Source organism: Hipposideros armiger, unplaced genomic scaffold (genome assembly GCF_001890085.2).
Source record: "Hipposideros armiger isolate ML-2016 unplaced genomic scaffold, ASM189008v1 scaffold_51, whole genome shotgun sequence".
In the NCBI taxonomy this organism is placed as follows: Eukaryota; Metazoa; Chordata; class Mammalia; order Chiroptera; family Hipposideridae; genus Hipposideros; species Hipposideros armiger.
In genome coordinates, this window is record NW_017731401.1 from 4,819,966 (window position 1) to 4,841,465 (window position 21,500).

The following is a 21,500-nucleotide window of genomic DNA, read 5'->3' on the forward strand; positions in this document are numbered from 1 at the left end:
ACTCACAGCAGCCCAGCTCCAGGTTGAGCTGTTGTTCAGCATCTTAGCTGTAGAGGGCAGTTTCACTGGCCCTCATATGTGGGATCCAAACCGGGGCCCTCTGGCGTCCCAAGCCAGTTCTTAACCATTGCGCCACTCGGCCGGCCCTCAGTACTTCTTTTTATGGCCAAATAATATGCCATTATTTGAATGTACCCCCTTTTTAAATTTCATCCATCATTGATGGACATTGGGGTTGTTCCTGGTTTTGCTATTATGAATAATACCTCCATGAATATTCATGTATGTTTTGTATGAACATGTATTTTTAATTCTGTTAAGTATATATGTACACCCAGAGTGGAATTATTAGATTATATGTTAACTCTATATTTAACTTATTGAGGAACTACCAGATTGTCAAAGTGGCTATGCCATGTTACATTCCCATCAGCAGTGTATGATGGTTCCAGTTTCTCCACATTCTCACCACCCCTTTTTAATTGTCTTTTTTCATTAAAGCCATCTTAGTGGGTATGAAGTGGTATCTCGTTGTGGTTTCAATTTGTGATTTTCCTGATGCTTAATGATGTTGAGCGTTTTTTATAGTGGCATTCATAATAACCAAGAAATGGAAACCGCTTCCATCATCTGATTAATGGAGTTTTTAAAATGTGGTATATCCACATAATGGAATATTATTTGGCCATAAAAAAAAATTCAGTACAGATACAGAATGCCACATGCATATACCTAGAAAACATTATGCTAAGTGGAAAGCCAGTCAGAAAGGATCATTTATTGTGTGATTCTATTTATATGAGATGCCCAGAATAGGCAAATCCTTAGAGACAGAAAGTGGATTAGTGGTTGCTTAGGGTTGGGGGATGGGAGGAAGTGGAGTGACAGCCAGTGGGTATAGAGTTCATTTTGGGGTGATAAAAATGTTCTGAAATTGATTGTGATGATGGTTGTAAAACTCTAAATGTACTAAAAGACACTGAATTGTATGCTATAATGAGTGGATTGTATGGTATATTATTTAAAAAGTTGCAGATGAAAGTATTAACTGTAGTTTTAATTTATGAAATATTTTTAGTTATCTTAGATAAAATTAAATTCAGGCCATTTCCTTTATAAGAATAGTAGCATTATTAATCCCTCCTTACTTTCTACCCTCACCCCTTTAAACATCTTTTAGGTTTGCCCTTGTTGGTGTTGGATCTGAAGCATCCTCAAAAAAGTTAATGGATCTGTTGCCTAAAAGAGAACTTCATGGTCAGAATCCTGTTGTAACTCCATGCAATAAACAGTTCCTGAGTCAATTTGAAATGCAGTCCAGGAAAAGTAAGCAATCCCTCTGAGGCTTTTATTAAAGATAGGTATTTTAACCAATGTTGCCAGCATTTGTTAGATGTTATACTAGAGAAGTCATCATAGTATTTAGTTTGTTGGAGAATCCATTTTAGAAAATCCATGCTTTGAATTTGATTTATTTGCTGGTTATGACTGGTCCTGTGTACTGGAAACCTACTCCCATTTTTCTCTAGGTGTCACAAACCCAATACTATTCAACAGTGTGCAAGCTCTGTAGCCCTGCCATTCTTGTCCTGTCATTCCCGTCCTAGAGAAAGGAAGAAACTACATTCTAATCCTTAGATTGAAGGAAACTTATGTGGATGTGTGTTATTGTGGGGGAGAAACCACTGATAACCAGAAAATTATTCGTTGATTTCTGCTTGGCACCAAGACCTTTCACCACTTGGTAAAGTGATTATAGAAGAGATTTGCCATTACACACTTATGAATGTTATCACTTAAAGAGATAAGGTGGATGAACATGTAATTTACAGAAATTCAAGTGGTTGTTTTTCTTTTAATGTTTTAGCACTTAAGACTTAAGAATATGTTACAAAATTTAAATGCTCTATGCTTACTGAAATTCAGATTTCTGTTGGAGAATTTTGGTCTTGGCTGCTGCAGAGCACTGGTCTTTTGAAAGTAACTATTTACTCATTGGAAATATATTTATGCCTGATATTTTGAAATTTCAAAACAACTTAAATAGATGTGAATGTTTTCCTAATCAGTACTTCTCCTGTAGTTTGGACAGGCCCAAGGCATCTCTACAAGTTCATGTATAGTGTAAATGAACTTTGAGATATAGTTGTTTCTAATAACAATGGCTACATTTCAGAGAACTATTTTAATAAATGCTATTTATGAGTATTTGGATATTTGCAGCTACACAATCAGGACAAATGTCTGGGGAAGGTAAAGCTGGTCCTCCAGGAGGCAGTTCACGTGCATCATTTCCACAAGGTGGTAGAGGACGGGGCCGTTTTCCAGGGGCTGTTCCCGGTGGGGACAGATTTCCTGGGCCAGCAGGACCAGGAGGGCCACCCCCACCTTTTCCAGGTAAAATTTTTCTTAAATAACCATGGATATAATGTGTCTACCTAATACCTCTTTTCCTTTTCTCTCTTTTCAAGTAATGCATTATTAATGTGACTTACTCTCCTTGTTATGCTATTTTTGGAATCCAGGAAATTTGATCAAGCATCTTGTTAAAGGAACTCGGCCTTTGTTCCTGGAAACTAGGATTCCATGGCATATGGGGCACAGCATAGAGGAAATACCCATTTTTGGCCTAAAAGGTCTTTATTTTTCTCCACACTTGCTTGACTTATATATAGAATATTTACATCCGTCTTATTATCTTACCTCTTAAAAAATCCTTTCAAGACCAATTTTCCTTATTTCACTTTCTAGCTTGGCATCAGAGTAGAATATAAGGTGGGTGATTTCACTGTAAGAAATGTGTGTATGCTGAAAGATGGAAACTATCTCTAAGCATTGTAATCTTTATTAAAGTTTTTGTTTCAGTAATTTTTCTTAAGCATAAATTGATGTAGTTAAATTTGTAAGGATATATTTCACCTTTGTAATTGTTAGTGTAGCATTTACCATATGGGTTTTAATTAAAGAGAAAGAATCTTGGTCTATGAGTTATGCTTTAAAAGTATAATCTTGGCATAGAAGTTAAAATACCTTATTGAAGTGTGTTTTTTCTTTCTCCCCTTTATTCCATAGCTGGACAAACTCCACCACGCCCACCCTTAGGTCCTCCAGGCCCACCTGGCCCACCAGGTCCTCCACCTCCTGGTCAGGTTCTGCCTCCTCCTCTAGCTGGGCCTCCTAATCGAGGAGATCGCCCTCCACCACCAGTTCTCTTTCCTGGACAACCTTTTGGGCAGCCTCCATTGGGTCCGCTTCCACCTGGCCCTCCACCTCCAGTTCCAGGCTACGGTCCCCCTCCTGGCCCACCACCTCCACAACAGGGACCACCTCCACCTCCAGGCCCCTTTCCACCTCGCCCACCTGGCCCTCTGGGGCCACCCCTTACACTTGCTCCTCCTCCGCATCTTCCTGGACCACCTCCAGGTGCTCCACCGCCCGCTCCACATGTGAACCCGGCTTTCTTTCCTCCACCAACTAACAGCGGCATGCCTACATCAGATAGCCGGGGTCCACCACCAACAGATCCATATGGCCGACCTCCCCCATATGACAGGGGTGACTATGGGCCTCCTGGAAGGTAAGTTAGTATGTATTTTTGAAAGTAGATTTGGAGTATTTGATTGGTAAAAAATATTCAACACTCCATTACTGAGGTTTTTGTAAAATTATAGCCATTTCCCCATATGTTTAATTTTCTGTATTATTTTCTCTGGTGAGAAAATAATAGGCAGTATGATATGGTGAAAAACATACAGAACCAGGTTGGGAGTAATCCATCTCTGCCACTTACATTGCCATGTGATTTAGAGCAAGTCGCTAAATCCTGGGGATTTGTTTTCATCATTTCTTTAGTTAAAAGAGGTTAATAAAGATAATTTTTTGGGCCAGCTGAGGGGCTCAGTTGGCTGAGAATTGGCTTAAGAGCGCGAGCTCTGAGTGGCAAGGGTTTGCCGGTTCAATTCCCACAAGGGCCAGTGACTCTGCGCCCAGCTGAGCTGAGCTGTCGCTGAGTTGCCAACAGGTGGTGGGATGGCTCAGCTGGTGTAAAAACAAGATTGCCTGTTTGATGGTGGGCTACACCCACCCACCCGCAACTAAGACTGAACTTGGCACCATGAGCTGAGATGCCCCTGGATGGCTCAGTGGATGGAACATGCGCTCTTAACAGCGAGGCTGCCGGGTTTGACTCCAACATATGGATGGTGGCTACGCTCACCCGCAACTAAGACTGAACTCGGCACCTTGAGCTTAGAGGCCATAAGCTGCCAACGGGAAGCCAGATGGTGACTGGCGCCCTTTACAATGAAGATTGAAGAATAGCAACTTGGCTGGTACCCTTCCTCAGTTCCCCAACTAAAAAAAAAAAAAAAAGAGAGAGATAATTTATTATCTTAAAAAATTATATAAAATAAAAATAAAGTTTAGGGATAAAGAGTCATCATGTCTGCCATAAATAAAGTATAATTTCAGAAAGCAAGTAGAATCCTTAAGCTATTTTTAAGATTTTTAAGTCTGAATAATTAATTGATGACACTACACTGAAACACTAAAGTTTCTTCATTGTTTTAGGAATTAGATCAGTTTGTTTGATAATCACTATAGATTATCTCATGCTGAGTAGCAAATTGATAACTTTTAATTAAAATGGAAACATTAATTTATAAGGATATTTGGGTACACAAAGGCTTGTTAAAACACAGTCTTTATGGAAATTAAAATAATGGTGATCCTTAGAAAAAAGCTGGGAGGAAACTCCTGTTGAACTACATGATCTCTTAGCTCCCTTCCAAAGTAATTAAAAAATAATATGCATCATAATTTGGAGAGCTGTATTTATAATCTCCAAGAAGTATTTGAATTTGCCCTTCAGTTTCTTTTGAGTTTATCATTTGATTTTGTATTCTTTAACTGTCAGTATTACACTACTTGATATTTCAGTTTGTCTGACAATGTCCTGCAGGATGGATTTGACCATTTGCCTAATTTCATACAACTGCACAGTTCCCCAGCAGTAAATTTGATGTTGTAAATAGTCTGTTGACAGTTACCAATCCATAGATGTCACATCTTTGTGAGTGCCAAAAATGCTTTGTTTTCTTAGAAAAAATGTAACTGCTAAGCTGTAGTACAAATTTTCTCCTGGTCACTTTAGTTCCGGTGAGCGACTACATATCAAATGTTTGCCTTTAGTGTATAGGAGTGGGTTAGGTGACTTAGTTTGACAGGTTAAATTTGAGTCTCATATCTAGTATCAGATTTTCAAGGTTGAAAGTGGGGGAAGTGGGGGGTGTATAATTGACTAGTTTTTGTTGGGGGGAAAAAACTCATTATCTTACATGGGATTTTTTTTTTTTTAAGATTTTTATTGGGGAATTGGGGGGATGGGAACAGTGCTGGGGAATTGGGGGAAGGGGAACAGACAAGTTGCTGTCGTTTTGTTCTTCAGTCTAGTTGTGGAGGACGTTGCTTCACTGGCCCAAGTTGGCACCATCATTGTGCTCTTCCCTGGCGAGGCAGATCAGTCGCTGGCTTCTGGATGGCCGCTCACTGCGGCTGCTGGCCACTCACGCTGGCTGCTGGCTACATATGGTAGCCCATGGCAACCCACTGCCACAGGGGCTGCAGCCTACGCCGTCGCCGTCGACTCAGGGCAGCCCAGCTCCAGGTTGAGCTGTTGTTCAGCACCTTAGCTGTAGAGGGCAGTGTCACTGGCCCTCATATGTGGGATCCGAACTGGGGCCCTCTGGCATCCCAAGTCAGCCCTTAACCACCTCGCCACTCAGCCGGCTCCAGAAAGGCATGATTTCTAAGCTGCTATTTTAATTTAGCTATAAAATAGTGGTGTAAAAAAATTTTTGCTTAGATTTGTTCTCTTTGTAGGAGAAATAACATGCTTTGATCTGGATAACTAACTACTAGCTCTAAGGCACTTGTCAAAAGCAATCGGTATGAATTGCTTTATAGTATTAAAACTAACTTAGAAAATACGTTGAGTATGATATAAAATTTATTTTGATTTTATAGGGAAATGGATACTGCAAGAACACCATTGAGTGAAGCTGAGTTTGAAGAAATCATGAATAGAAATCGGGCAATCTCAAGCAGTGCTATTTCAAGAGCTGTGTCTGATGCCAGTGCTGGTTTGTAGATTTCTTTATTAATTTTTCTTATTTATGTTATTAGGAATGACCTAAAACTTAAGTAGTCTTGAAGTTTGATCATTTATATGTAGTAGTGATTTTTATACTCCCAAATCATTACCTGTACTTTTTTTAAAAAGGCATTGAAGCAAGTTGTCACAGTGAAATGGAAAGATTCCTAATTTTAAAATTTTAGGTGTAGATTTAAATCTTTGCCCTGATATTTAATGGCTCAGGAACCTTAAGGCAGCTCATTTATTATCATATTTACAAATGATACCTGCTTCACCCAGCTTTAATAATAACAAATTGTGCTAACTTCATGCACATCCTCGTAAAAGCCTTTTCCAAATGGTGAAACAAAAAAATTAAAATGTCTTCTCTGGTCATTTTAAAGTGTGCTTTTTTGTGCAATGCTTTACAGTCTTACCACAGGTGGTTTGGTGGTATTTTGAAAACAAAATTTATTTCACTTCAACTCTTCTCCTTCCCCTCACAGGTGATTATGGGAGTGCTATTGAGACATTGGTAACTGCAATTTCTTTAATTAAACAATCCAAAGTATCTGCTGATGATCGTTGCAAAGTTCTCATTAGCTCTTTGCAAGATTGCCTTCATGGAATTGAATCTAAGTCTTATGGTTCTGGATCAAGGTAAAACTTTTCCTGTCTCATGTCTATTTAAAACTGCTACTTTACAAACAGAAAAAATATTATGTTTGGCACTTTAAAATAGGACTTTGATTTTACTTATTACTGTTTACTCAGCAGCTAGAGTGATTTTTTTTTTTCTTTTACCTTTTGATCAAAACCCTTAAAGGCTTCTAGTTACTATCAGAATAAGACTGTAAATGTTGAGGCACTGTGTGATGTAGTTCCTGTCTATCTTTTAGCCTCATTGTGTGCCTCTTGCCTTGCTCACTGTTCTCTAGCTATACTGGTCTCCCTGCCCTTCCTCTTGACACCTCAAGCACTTGCTCGTCTCACTATTGATGTATTTGGTACTCTTTCTGCTAGGAGCCCTTTTCCTTGGCTCTTCACATAGCTGGCTTCTTTCATGCCTCAACTCAATCTAACTTCCTGGGGGTGGGGGTCTTTTCCCAGGCTTTCCTGTTGTGGTGTTCTGTTATTTCTTTCATAGTACTTACATAATCTAGTCTTACTTATTATTAATTCACATTTATTGTTTCATTATACTTGTTAAAAGATGGAAGGGGCCTTATCTGTACTGTTCACTACAGTATACACAGGGTGTCAAAAAATGTGTACACATTTTAAGAAAGGAAGAAACTGTATTTAAATTATGCTGATGGTAACCACTTTGAGTGCCTCTTGGAGTTGGAGAAGTCAAATGTGACTTGTATTCATCTTTTGTTATTGGTTGATAGTATTACAGTTTTAATAGTTTTTTCCTTAAAATGTGTATACATTTTTTTGGCACTGCACGCTCTGTATTTGTTTAATTTATTGGGGTGACATTGGTTAATAACACAAGTTTCAAGTGCACAACTCTTTAATGCATCATCTGTGTAATTCATTGTGTGCTCACCACTCAAAGTCTACCCTTCTTCCATCACCATATATTTGACTCCCTTTACTCTCTTCAGCCTCCCCCTACTCCTATTCCCCTCTGGTAACTACCATACCGTTGTCTGTCTGTGAGTTTATTTTGTTGCTTTCTGTTTTATGTCCCACACATGAGTCAAACCATAAGGTTCTTGTCCTTTTCTGTCCAACTTACTTCACTGAGCATTACTTCACCCTCTAAAGATCCATCTGTGTTGTCTTAAATGGCAGTATTTCATCCTTATGGCTGAGTAGTATTCCACTGTATGTGTGAAGGACGTCTTTATCTAATCATCATCAGTGGACACTCAGGTTGTTTCCATGTCTTAGCTACTGTGCACAATGCTGCAGTGAACATAAGGGTACATATATTTTTACAAATAAATGTTTTCTAATTTTTCAGGTAGATACTTAGAAGAGGGATTGCTGGGTCGTATGGTAGCTAAATTCGTTAATTTTTTTGAGGAACCTCCATGCTCTTTTCAAGTGACTGTCACACTATTTCTAATGACTAAACAGTGCTTGATACAGAACGGATACTAGATAAATGTCTTTTGAACAACGGAGTTAATGAATGATCTATTCTTAGTTTTTTAATTAAGTAAATTCCTTTTTTTTTTTTAGCAAATTTTTCTAACCTTGAAATAGTACATATTTTTGAAAGTAGATCTTTTATCTTCCCATGATATTCTTAGATCTGTCTTTCGTGTACTTTATATGGTGGTAGAATCTTCTTCATTAAATTAGGGAAAAGAAGCTTACTTTTGTCATGGTCCCCAACTTGATAATTATTACCTTTTTGACCTAACATAAGGATCTTTGTATCTGAATAAAGTTCTCATAGCTAAAGATCTTATCTTACATAGTTTTCTTTTTAACTTTTTAAATCCACAAAGTAAGTACCTAATAATGTTTGCTAAGTCTAGTTGTCTGGTTCAAAAATACAAAATATACATTTAAACTAATAGGCAATTGTTATTTCCTTATTGTAAATTTTAAATTTTGAATAGCAGTTTCTAAAAGTATTTTGGGTGACATACTTTGGTTAAATTACCTGTGGGGTTTTTTTTGTTGTTTGTTTGTTTTTTAAAGCTGGTACATGAAACATTTCTCTTGATTAAATAACAATATGAATAGTATCCCAGATTTTACCAGTGGTCATAATTACTAGGTTTCTCTGCTCCCCCCCCCCAAGCCCCCTAACAAATATATATACTATTAGAAAATTTCTCAGAGGAGTTATAATTTTGATTAGTTAGGAATGTAAAATTGGTTTAGATAACCTGTGTTAATGGGTGGTATTTTTTGTGTATTTAAGTCCCATGGTATATTTAGTGATTTCATGAATTTTATATCTCAACTACCTTTGACACGTTCTTTAGTTTAAAACACAAAGCCTTTGAATTTTCTCTCCTTCACCTTTTTGTTTTTTCATTCAGTAAACACTACATGTCTGTTTTAGACTACTAGTTATAATAAATGTAATGGATGATACGTACAGCCCTGGTGTGTCTGGTTCCCAATTTTGTAGTGAGTATTTTTTAAAATGTAATTTCTCTAGATGAGTTGGTAAATCATTTCTGACAGTTCAGGATATCATAAGTCTAAACTACATTTATAAAGAATTTTTTTGCCTTAGGTATTTTTAAACACCAAAATATTAAATATCTTTTTAAGCTATCCAGTTATGGAGAGCACTAATCCAGTAATTTCTTTTAGAAGACGTGAACGATCAAGAGAGAGGGACCATAGTAGATCAAGAGAAAAGAGTCGGCGTCATAAATCCCGCAGTAGAGATCGTCATGATGATTATTATAGAGAGAGAAGCAGAGAACGAGAGCGACATCGGGACCGAGACAGGGACCGGGACAGAGAACGTGACCGAGAGCGCGAGTATCGTCATCGTTAGAAGGTGGGTATTCCTTGTTCCTATTGTATTTAGTATATGCATTATTAACAGTAATTATAACTCCAAGGCTATTGTTTATACAGTATATACCTACATTTTAAGTGATCAACTACTTGTTCTGAATTTAATCTTCTGGAAACATCAGAGACAAATGACAGGTAAGAAATAACAGGTAAAAAATTTGACCGTATCCTTGAATATTGCTGAATTACAACTTTTAGGTTTCAGATTGTTAAGGATCTTAAGAAAGCAAGAAAATAATCAAGAGGACTCATTGTCGACTTCTAAAATCTAAAAATTGGGATTCTCTTAATCACATACATATTTGCATATGATTTAAAATATAAAATACAGGGAGTTAATTCATATATGTGTAATGTGCTTGGGCTTTTAAAATTTTTTTAATTGCTCTCCTTGAACTAACTTCATTTATCCCTAAAACTTTTAAACAAAATTTAACACTATAATAATTTATAATGCACGAGGATGGTCTCTCAACATTGAAAGAGTTTTTCTACTTAAAATTTTTTAGAAAGAACATTTTTCTTGGCGTCTGTTTTTTGTTTTTAAAAACAAAAGAAGCAGTATCCTTTAATTTGCAACAAAGATATGAAACTTGCTCAATTAAAATGGGTTTAGGGTTCTTCATATCTAAGAATTTTAAATTGTATCAAATCATACATCCCAGGTTATAATAACCTTGAAATAATTTTCTTTGATGTTTCATTCATAAACCATAATCATTGTCTTTTTTTCTGTACTTTAAAACTTTATTGTGTACATTTTTCACAAAGCGGAAAGAGTTGTCTGTTTATACTTCATTTTCACGTGTAATTTTATTTTTATATTTGTGAACAGCATTTATTCATGTGAAAAGTTGGGGGGGCAATATAAGGCTTGTGCATGTGACACAGGTTATTCTGTAAATAAATATTTTTTCTTTATATATTGGTGGCATATTCAAATTAGGATAAAATAAACCCCTTATAGGTAACCTTTCTTTACACAGTTATTTTCCATAATCATGGAAAACATTGAAAATTAAGTCATGGTAATTGTTAGTATTTAAATTGTTATGGGCAAAATGAAGTGTATAATTCTGTGATAGGATAGCGGTTTCTTAAACCATATTTTGGCAAATGAGATCCTTTTTGGATAATAAAATTTAGAAAATAAGCATGTAACACAGCCTTGTATGGTATACAAATAAGCGATTACAGTATTTACAGTTTAAAGTACTTTTGAAGTGAAAAGGCCAGTTTAATACTTTTCTTTGCATTTTGAATATGCATCTTGAATATTTATCAAATTTTTATTTTAAAATAGTCCATATATTGTATTATAGAACTTAATATAAGTAATTCTTAAAAACATTTCTTTAATATGATGTAAAACATCTTTCACTTTTAAAATTAAGTTTACTGAAATTGATACTGTTTTTGTGGATATGAGTAAGAATTGAATGTTGTATCATGTAAATTTAAAACATTAAATTTTAAAGATGTAGCTTTTTCCACCCCTGGATTGAATAGATCTGATTGCATCCTACAAAAAAATTCTGTGTCCATCAATTGCTTAAGGTTTATTGTGGCTAACTTACTACATGAAATACTTAACTATATCAGCCATTTCATTTATATAGTAAGATAGAGGTCCTATGAGTTATACTTTTTTTAGACTTTGTCATTTATCAACAAGCTTCTTTCTAGTTACTGAAGGTATGGTAATAAGACTTGCATACATTTTCAGTCATCTCTAAGATTGGATGTGTCCATCAAGGGGCTTCTGAACCAGTTTATACCCAAAGTTAATGAGTTTTCTTACTGGTTCTATTTAAAATAGAATAGTAAGCCAGGCAAACTCCTTCTTGAAAAGTTTGTTGTTAATTTTAAATACTTTGAATTAACTAACATTACATTTCAGTAATGGGTACACCTAACTATATCATGGCTTGAGTTTCATTACATTTCAACATTAACTATGAATTTCTAACTTGCAAACTATTGTTCACATTTTTTCTTAATCACTGATATGTACCATACCAAAATTTCCATGTTTTGTTTGTACATTAATCAGAATTGAGTTGTAATATTGTTATGTGCCTTCATCCAAGCAAAAATTTTACATAAGCATTTCTAGTGCAAAAAATTCTGTTATCTTTGAATATTATACCGTTGCTATACTAAATAGTATTTATTGTGGATGTAGACATGAATAAAGGGATAGGTACTGGGATTAAATATAGTCAAGTGAAAAACTTTTTAAAACAAACAACTATCTGCACATTTTAATCACCATAACAATAAGGCCTGTTGACCTTTTTAGAAGTTTTTAAATATGAGTCCTTTTGAGCTTTCAAGTAAATCTTAAATTGACTAAATGGAATAAGAGTAACTTGGAAGCTAAGGTGAATGTCAGTAAGTCTGTGTACAAATAAAACAATAATGTGATCTATTATTAAAGTGATGATGAATGGCTAAAGGGCAAGTTCTTAATTTAACTGGAAACTTAACGGTGTTGGCAAACTGTTAATGTCTGTCCCATCTTAATTTTTTTTGTGTTTGAACTGTTGGTAATGTTAATTGCATTCTCTCATTTAAAAATGTATTAGTTTTTCTAAAAGCAGTCAGTATTTAAGTTCAAATAGATAATATTTTAATGGGAATGTCAGTATTGTAAATTTTTGGTATGTATATACATTGTGCTTCATATTCTGTAATTTCTGCCTCTATTCTCAAACCACTCTGAGCAAAACAAAAGTAATTCAACCTTTTAAGATTGTATACTTCTTACAGAAATAATTTTACTTTCATAGTTGAGTTATTTTCTTTTAAGTTGTGTTCTACTTATTACTTGTTTAGAACAACCCTACTCAGCAAATTTTTATTAACAATTCAGTTTTTTCTGATATATGAAGTTTCACATATTCTCAAATCCGTTTCTTTGATAAAATTTTTAAGCATCGTGTATAACATGAATTAAATAACTACACTTTGTTGTTTGATTACTTATACCAAAAATATCGTGATCTTAGATGTTATTACACAAGACTTCGGGTGCTTTGCATTTCTTACTCAGTTTATAATTTTTCATTAATTCGGGGAAACCAAAGCCAAAAGACACAAGTTTTTTCTTACATATGAAGATGGTTCATCTCCGTTAAAAGGTAGTATTAACTTTAAGGCTTATATGAAAATTAAATTCTTAACTACCTGATGAATGATACTGGTGGTAATAAGATTTAAAAATTATTTGTGCAACTCTTAGATCATCTGAGAACTGCCTAATATTGTCCATCCCTATGTTTTCTTTGTGTTTTCCCATATATCCTAAACTACCGTGCTTCGTTTGGATATGTTAGCTCTCACTTTTTTTACTCTAATTTTCCTTGCTTTTAGTATTCCTTGTAAAACCTTTCTGTGACTACACACCATCTTAATTGAAGTGACAGGATGGTAGGAAGTGATCCCTTGAATGGATGTATAGTGTGTTTTGCTCACTGTGGTTTAAGAATATGGTTTTGTTTACAAACAATTAGTGATTTTTGCTATAAAAAAAAAAATTCTGTGCCAATGTGAGTCATCTTGCTCTCACCTTCATCTCAGTGTGAAATTATTACCATTGTTTTACTTTGTAAATTAGATTGTTCTGAATAAATAATGTTTTGAATGAATATTTAGTTAGCATTGTTTAAAGAAAATCTAATAACAAAAAAGTGCTATGGTTGCCATATATGCTATCCAAATTTACTAATTTGCCTTCTGTGATAGCATGTTTTAACTCTTACAGTGAATTATAAATCACATAAACAGTTTATTTTGAAATGTCCATTTTGTGAAATTTTGGGGGCAAAGCTGAGTTTTGACCGTGATGAAGTTTATTTCTACTATTTCTAGTGAACTGCCTAGAGCAACAATCCTGTGTGTTTTATAGTGTAATAAAAGGTTTTAGTTAAAATGAGGTAAGTATCATCTTCAAAGGTAGAAAGATGAAAATACAAAATGTTTTGGTAGTAAGGGAATTTTCTGTAAACATCTACAGTAAACATAATTTTGTGTAATATGTTCTCAACACAAAATTTTGATTTTAAAAGATTTAACATGTTTAGATACTTGTTTCTCTTATCCCATTTTCATTTGTTAAAGAGCAATTTTCACATAAAAGTGAATTTCATTGACTTAATAAAAGTACATCTCTAAAATTATATTAGAATTATTTAAATTCAATATTTTAATGTGAAAATATACATTTGAATCTTTTACTTGAAGGATAAATTTGCCATGAGTTTAGAAATATTGATGGCTAACAAATTTGCTTAGATAAATTTCTAACAGAAACTCATAATTTGAGTTGTTAGTATTGACTTGATCTTACATTATCTCAAAATCCAGGTGCCTTCTCGGTATTGAAATTTTATTTTGTTCTCACTATACAGACTTCATTAAAGAGTTGCAGATTCCATTTGTCTTCTTAGTTTTTTAACAACTGTTAACATAGGTATTCCTTTTATAACTGATAGCTGAAGCAAATAATTGTGTGGCTTTGACATGAAAAGATTTGACCAAATGGTATTCTGAAAACAAGAACATTGAATGTATTTGTCACTTTTAAGCTTTTTTGATATCTTGGTTTATGTAGATTTCTACTTAGAAATTTGAGACTATCACATGGAATTGGATTATTGGAAATGGGTTGTATTGCCTTCAAATTTGGTTCCGTTTGAGATTGTAAAATTTGTATTTCCAAATGGATAAATGTAAAGTGTTTAGAAATAGAAATAAAAACTGTCAGACTATGCCCCAGATTTTATGTCTGTATGGTGAAAATGAGAGGCTTATTAGTAATAAAGATCTAATTATTAAGTATAATCAAGCAAAAGATGAGAGCATTCATCCTGGATAAAGATGTGTGTTGTAATTTCACTAACAGGATTTCCTACGTTAAAAGTAGTGAAATTCTCCATTGGAGTAATGAATGATAAAAAGTTTCAGTGTATGCCATATGTTTTTCGGAAGGGTTGATTATTTCTGTTTTGTTCACTGTCACTCAATCTTAATGACTTATCTCCCTCCTGGCATAACAAAAAAATTAGGGAGATAGCATTCTTTTGCAGTTAAGATTTATGAATTTCCCTTTATCCATTTTTTTCAGACTAGAATATATTCCTTGTCTCGCTTTAATATTGTAATACTAATTTTTAAAAGTGCATTGCAAATAATAAAAATACAATATATAAAAGCTACCTTTCTAGATTTTTTTTCATGAAATAATTCTGCCAAAAAGGTTCATCAACAATAAGATAAAGGTACAATAACAGGTAACTTTAAAAATGGCTTAAGTATCTCTTTGAAACATGAGCAAATAGAAAATATTAAAAAGAGAAGTCCAGGACTATAACATTGTTGTTTCCTTTTGCAGTTATAAAATTTAGGTTTTTACTGCTAGGCAAAGTGAATGCATATGTGTGCTGATGCTCTTAAGATTCTTAAAGCCTAGTGAAGAGGAAAGGACATAAAAGAGAAAATTTATAGTTTGGGTAGAATATTAATTACTCTTAATTGTAGAGCAAAATATTTTCAATTTTATGGCAAAATATCACTATTGTGCTCTTTTGCCTCTTACATCTTAATGAAATGCTCTCGGAATTTATATTTTAAAGATCTGGTGTTTCATTTATCACTTATATCTAAGTTAATTGAATGTTTCTTTTGTGAATCCACCTGAAGTTTACATATTTATGTATTCCTGAAATTTTTGTTTACCAAATTTATTGGGGTTTTTTTTTTCTTTATGTGGGTTTTCAATGAAAATTATCATTGTAGATTCTTACTTAGCTTATTTTTGGTTAGTTTATACATTACATTAGGTATTTAAATATAGGTCGAATAGAGCAAAAGTAAAGTAAATGTTTTAAATTTGTATTATGTCTAAAAATTTGTACGTGGATGTCATATATATTTAAATGTGCATACTGAAGTATATATTTATGAATTTTATTTATAAATTTTGTAACATGGAGTACCGGTTGATTTATAACATTTGCAGAAGTTCCTGTATGTTGTCAAACAAATACAACTAATTTGTAAAATAGTTGATTGCATTTTATATTCAGTTCGCATTTAATTGTTAATGCGTTCTTATAGAATTGACATGTGGTTGAATGAAAAACATTTACATTAAAATCAAGCATTTTTCCATTTATTCTTGTAGTATGCATACTTTAGGAAAAGACTTATAAATGTTTCCATCATCACAGAAACAGTAGCTGCTATATTATCATTTGTTTCAGTCGTTAAACTTATAAGGCAATAATACGTAAGAAGAATGAAATCAGAATATTTCAGTTTTAATTATCACAGAAATTGGGAGCATTTCTCCACCGCAAAAGCAGCTACTGTTTCAGTTAATTCTTACTTTGTGTTAGAATACATAACAGTGAAGTAGATGCACGACTTGTGTATGTATAGTTAAGCCAGCGTTTTTCTGTGTATTGTGGGGAATAGCAAAATCTACATCACAAATTTTGACACATTACAGCTGAAGGAAGAGGAACACCTTCCAAGACAAAACAGTCTTCATGAGGGAAACATGACGCTTGTCCAGCAGTTTGCTTCTTGTGATTGAACTGAACCTGTAAGGATTCATGGATAAAATGAACAGGAATAAATCTGAATAAAGCAAATCTGCATAAATGGTAACCAGTAGCTCTACTTTTATTTTTTATGTTGCTTAACTGTTTTATTTGAAGGAAACCTGTGTGATTTAAAAAGTTATAGCTTTTGCAACTTTATTACTGGTTATATACATTTTGGCCATTATAATGTGCAAGCAATTGGAAAAATGTCAAGTAAATGCTTGTTTTTATAGTAGTTTGTTCTTGTTAAAAAATGTTCATATGATAATGTCTGTAAACAGCACCACTTTGATTACAATAGATGTAGTGTTGTAATAAACTGTTTAATGGGGCTGATGTGTAAAGCTGTTCAAGTTATTTGATGTTTACACCTCAGGGAAAGTCTTGTGTTCAGCAATATCTAAAGATAATGTTACTATGACATTTATACTGTCCTTTAAAAAAGCATTGCAATAGTGTTTTTGGATATGCATCAATCTAATCTTGCGTTCAGTGAATTAAACATACTAATTAAGTGTCTCTTGCCCTTGATTTTGATATTAGAATAGGTAATTACATGGATATTTAATATTTCTATATTCTGCTTTTCTAGCTGTTTTTACCTAGTTAGCTTGTGATTTTGCTGAATGGTATGTAAAGTTGTAAAAATTGAAATTTCACAGACATAGCAATTCAGTCAATGTGTTAGGGGTCAAAAAATTTTTGTGGTTTTAACATTTTAGTAAAAACCCATATGTTGTTTGCTACAGTAATGCAGCTTAATTACAACACCGATGTACTGAAATGCCTAATTGTAAACTGCTGGCATTTAAGAAATTTTGACAATTCTGACTTGATGCGGTAGTTATTTGCGGTTTTATATTGATAGTGCTTGTGGTTAATTTTTGAAGCCATGGGCAGTGTAAATACAGCCATGCAGCGGACAAATTTAAGTAAAGAGAGCCTTAGTTTATTTTCCAGTTACTATAGATTTCTGAAGGGTCTGATGTTTATTAACATCGGGTCGTATTCTCCTGTGTGTGTAATGGGAGATTATAAGTGTACTCTATCTCCGGTTTAAGGAATTTTGTGTATACTCATGCACCTATATTGATTCATGCTAAACTGAAGATTGTTTTCAAACCTGCCTTGCATATCGGCCCATAAGCACTTGGCTAGCTTATGTTCTTAATTGCAAAGTTAGCATAGGCAGTGTCACCTTGGTTACATTTTTATAGGTAGGTCATTCTGAATCACTACTTCAGAAATTTGAGTTAAGATCCTTAAGCAAATTATAATTTGCTTTTGATGTTTTTAAGATCTGATTATCTTTGAGAGATCTGATAATACCCATCGGTTTTTAGGAAGCATAGCCAAAAATACTTATTAAAGTATTTTTAGGTACCCTAGATACTATGTCATATGCAACTGTAGAAGCTCTCCAGAGATTTGCACTGCAGTTCTTTACTTTCATCTCGTACACTGTCACACTAGGTCTTACAAAATCAGCTGTTTCAAATTATTCACATTATTGTCAGTTTTATTTTAAAACATTTTGTGAGTAGAGTATTTGTGCATGGGATCATTGATGTTTATCAGAACTGTTTGCTGTCAGAAATTTTTTAAGTGTTTTGTTGAAAATGCAGTTGCCTTTTTAACATAATTTGAGAGTTGTATCAAAACTATTTTCTTGTTTTGTGTATAGGTGTTAGTTTATATCATTTCCTAGCTTTTTTATATTTTAATTACAAAGTCCTAATGCAAAAAATGATGGACATAAATATATTACAAGGGGAATTAGTTTAATAGTAAGCTTAAAAGGTAAGTAAATGTCCATGAGAATAAAATTTTCTCTGAAGAATTTAAAAATGGAATCATAAAAATCTCACTGCTTGAACTTGAAACTGGAAATTTTGTACTAATTATACCCGTCATTTACCTTTTCATTTTTTATCAGTGGAACCCTTTTATTGCTCATTCTATGTCACTCTTCTCCCTGCGTGACTGATCTCATAACGGGACTTGTTGCAGACAGTGTGAGTGTACTAGACTTGCTTGCTGCTAGTCCATTATTTTTAAGTGTTGTCAGAAGGAAACTTTTTGGTTTGACTAATTGATTTTTGCAGTCTTGCTCAACCTGATAACACATGAATGTATAGCTGTAAAAGTAAAAATTGCAAGCCTTGTTTTATTCTTTTATATTCCTTCTGTTATCTATGGGCTGATGTAATTTGAAAAAAAAAATTCCTATTTTTAATGTGTAAAAACAATCCAAAGAGATAAATCTTTACACAAACACCAAAAAGAGACAGAGTGCCCCAGAGACCTTTTCATTTCTTCTTAAACAGTGGATATGAAAACAAACTTGAGTTTAATTTTAAACCATAGCATTTATTAGTGCTATGCAATCACATTCCTTTCAGTCAGTAAAGTTATGAATGAGTGATGCATGCAGCACTTCAGTGTGCTGCTTCTAGTTTAAGGATGTATGTTGTGGAAAGAATATTCCAGTGTAAATTTGCAAGTGTTTATTTTGTCAGTTTTCATAAGCAAGACTTGGAGTAGGTTGCAATGGCTATGGATCATAGTCCATTTCATGTCCCCTTTACCAAAATAGTCTTAAGCAATTAACTACAATTTGGAGTGCACAAATAACTATGGATTGTAGCTTAAGGTGTTATTTTCATTTAATTCTCCTGTGGAGAATATTGCTTTGTTTTTTACTAGTTTCTTAAGGTCAGTTCTTAAACACGAAGGTTTTAATGAATGTTGTATAACATTTTATAGTGAAGGGGGAAAGTTGTTGGAAGGGTAAAGACTTTCTCTTTCCCTTATGTATTTAAATGTGCCAATAACCTAAATACATACTGTTTTATACAATGAGATGCTACTACAAGACTTTCTGTTGGAGTGCTCTTGACATTTTGGTTTTCATTACCTGAATGATCATTGCATTTTCTGTATCTTATAAGGTGACTCCAATTTTGTGTTTTAAGCTTTAGCTTATTACTTTAAGAGTAAGTTTATGTTCTGATTCTTTACTGAAAACACAGTATTGAGAATTCTTGGTATTCTACAGATAACTGCCTTTTAAATTTTAATCCATTAAGTTCATTTGCATTTCATAGCTGTCTGTAAATGTTTCCCGCAGTTGTATGTACTTAAATGCACGCTTATCCATTGTACATATTAGACATTTTTGTGCTAAAATATATTAAGTGGGATTTTTGTAGCAAAGCATTCTATTTTTCTGTTCTTAAAGTGTGTGTTGTTTGTTGTTTTTGTTGTTTTTTTACATTAATCTTCAGTTTAAACACTGGTGTATTTTTTTTAGCAACTTGACTCTTAGAAGCCTTAGACTAATTTTTTAATAAGTATTCAACCAAAAATTATAAATTTATTAAGATGTGGCCTTACATATAGCATTCATTGTGTTTGTAATGTGAGATTTTTGATTTAGAGAAATCAAGAGATTCAGGATTAAAGTTTCATTGTAAGTTGAAATAGAAAATGTGTTAAAATGTCTAGGCTTCTGGGAGGAAGTTCTTATATAGTCTTCTTTCTTGGCATTAGAAAGAAGCAGTATGAATTTTTATGAATATTCAAAATATTCAGGCAGTTGTGTCCTGTTCAGATTGATTTAGGCTTGTCTTAACCAATGTTTCTTTAAAATTTCAGGTTGGCATTCACTTTGAGTATGCAGCTACTATGGTTTTTGTATGGGACGTATAAGCACTTAGTTATAGACGGATTTTAATATTTTAAAGACTTCCTGCTATATTAATCAACATATTGTAATGGGAATCCTTTAAAATATTAGATAGAATTTAATTGAAGTCACACAAATCTTGAAATGGTATCTGCGGATAGTAAATACTATGGAGAGTTTTTCATGTGGGAGTATCCTAAAACTCCGCCACGGGTGTAAATGTTTTACATTAATTTCATAATTGAACAGACCCTGCATTCAGTAAAAACATTTCATTTTTAAGATGTTTTTTTCTTGTTTCATTGTTACTGCGTAACACTTCTCAGCATTCTGTGAGTTAAATTATTTTAAAATACAATGGTGAATTCATGTTTATTTTTTTACTTTGAAAATTGTAGTACTCAGGTGGCATTTAATGGGAAAGGATCCTTTGGGGTAAATCATAGTGTATTCCAAGGAATGCATCTATAACATTGATGACTTTAGCCTTAAAAAAAGGTCTATTCTTATTACTCCTTCCTCTTCATCCCATGGTATATTAGCAAAGTAGTTTACAGCCTTATATAGCCTTACAAAGTTGTTTTACAATTTTTAATGGAAAGCCCTTAACAAAAAATTGTATCATATTACCAGTATCCATGAATTACTGAATCACGGTTTGTAAATAATTTGTTTAATACCAGAAGGCCAAAGAAAGTCTTAAAATTTTAGCTATTGACTCTATGGTGACTTCACAAAAAGATTTCTGTGCAAAGGTAAGGTGATATTTGATGAAAATGACGTTTTTTTGGTGTCCATAAAAACTAGACTTCCATATTAGCTTCTATTAGAAAGCTCATTCCATTTTATTAAAATGTTTGTAATTACAATTTTGTGTTTAATGTTTACGTTCTGTCTTTTCTTTCTTTAGCATTTAGGTGATTGTTCAGCAGTTTGCTATATGGCCGTTGTTGGCCTTAAACTGCACTAGGAACAAGCATGGTATTTATCTTGTATTGAAAATAAAACACAATTTTGATAATATTTTGCAGTTTGTCCTTTTTGTTTGATTTATAGTTTGTTAGCCGTTGTGTATGGTTTGAATACATTTCTATCTTGGCAGACACAGTATAAGAAAAATCTGACTGTTGTCTGTACTTTATCTTTAAGTCAGCCTCCTAGTGGCTATTTTCTGTATTGGCATTTTGATGTTCCTTAAAGCAAATGGTGTTTGGCTAAAATTAGGATTTAGAAACCTAAAAGATTTCTTGGCTCTTTTATTCTTAAATCTAAGATTCAGAAAACATTTGTCTAGTTTTAAGGGATTAGTAACCTTATTAGATTTTTTTTTTTTTTTAAGCTGAGCCATCCTGCTACCTATTGGCAGCTCAGCGGCTGCTCAGCTTGGGCTGGACTCGAACCGCTGTTGCTCAGAGCTCAAACTCTTTTTAAAGATTTTTTTTATTGGGGAATTGGGGGGATGGGAACAGTTCTGGGGAATTGGGGGAAGGGGAACAGACAAGTTGCTGTCCTTTTGTTCTTCAGGCTAGTTGTGGAGGATGTTGCTTCACTGGCCCAAGTTGGC

The 21,500-nt window shown here is 33.6% G+C and overlaps 1 protein-coding gene across 4 annotated transcripts in view; it reads left to right on the top strand.

Annotated features, from left to right (window-relative positions):
- The window catches only part of CPSF6 (cleavage and polyadenylation specific factor 6), a 33,868-nt gene extending 12,909 nt beyond the window's left edge, over positions 1-20,959 (top strand). The window contains exons 4-11 of one of the 4 annotated variants that reach the window (XM_019640527.1): positions 1,181-1,326; positions 2,224-2,397; positions 2,526-2,636; positions 3,073-3,577; positions 6,025-6,140; positions 6,640-6,793; positions 9,428-9,617; positions 16,152-20,959. In XM_019640527.1, coding sequence (XP_019496072.1) covers positions 1,181-1,326; positions 2,224-2,397; positions 2,526-2,636; positions 3,073-3,577; positions 6,025-6,140; positions 6,640-6,793; positions 9,428-9,614 — 1,393 coding nt within the window. In that variant the 3' untranslated portion in view covers positions 9,615-9,617; positions 16,152-20,959. Of the gene's footprint in view, positions 1-1,180; positions 1,327-2,223; positions 2,398-2,525; positions 2,637-3,072; positions 3,578-6,024; positions 6,141-6,639; positions 6,794-9,424; positions 9,618-16,151 lie in introns of all 4 variants that reach the window. The other 3 variants (XM_019640526.1, XM_019640530.1, XM_019640529.1) reach the window with 3 other exon arrangements.
- The last annotated feature ends 541 nt before the right edge of the window (positions 20,960-21,500 follow it).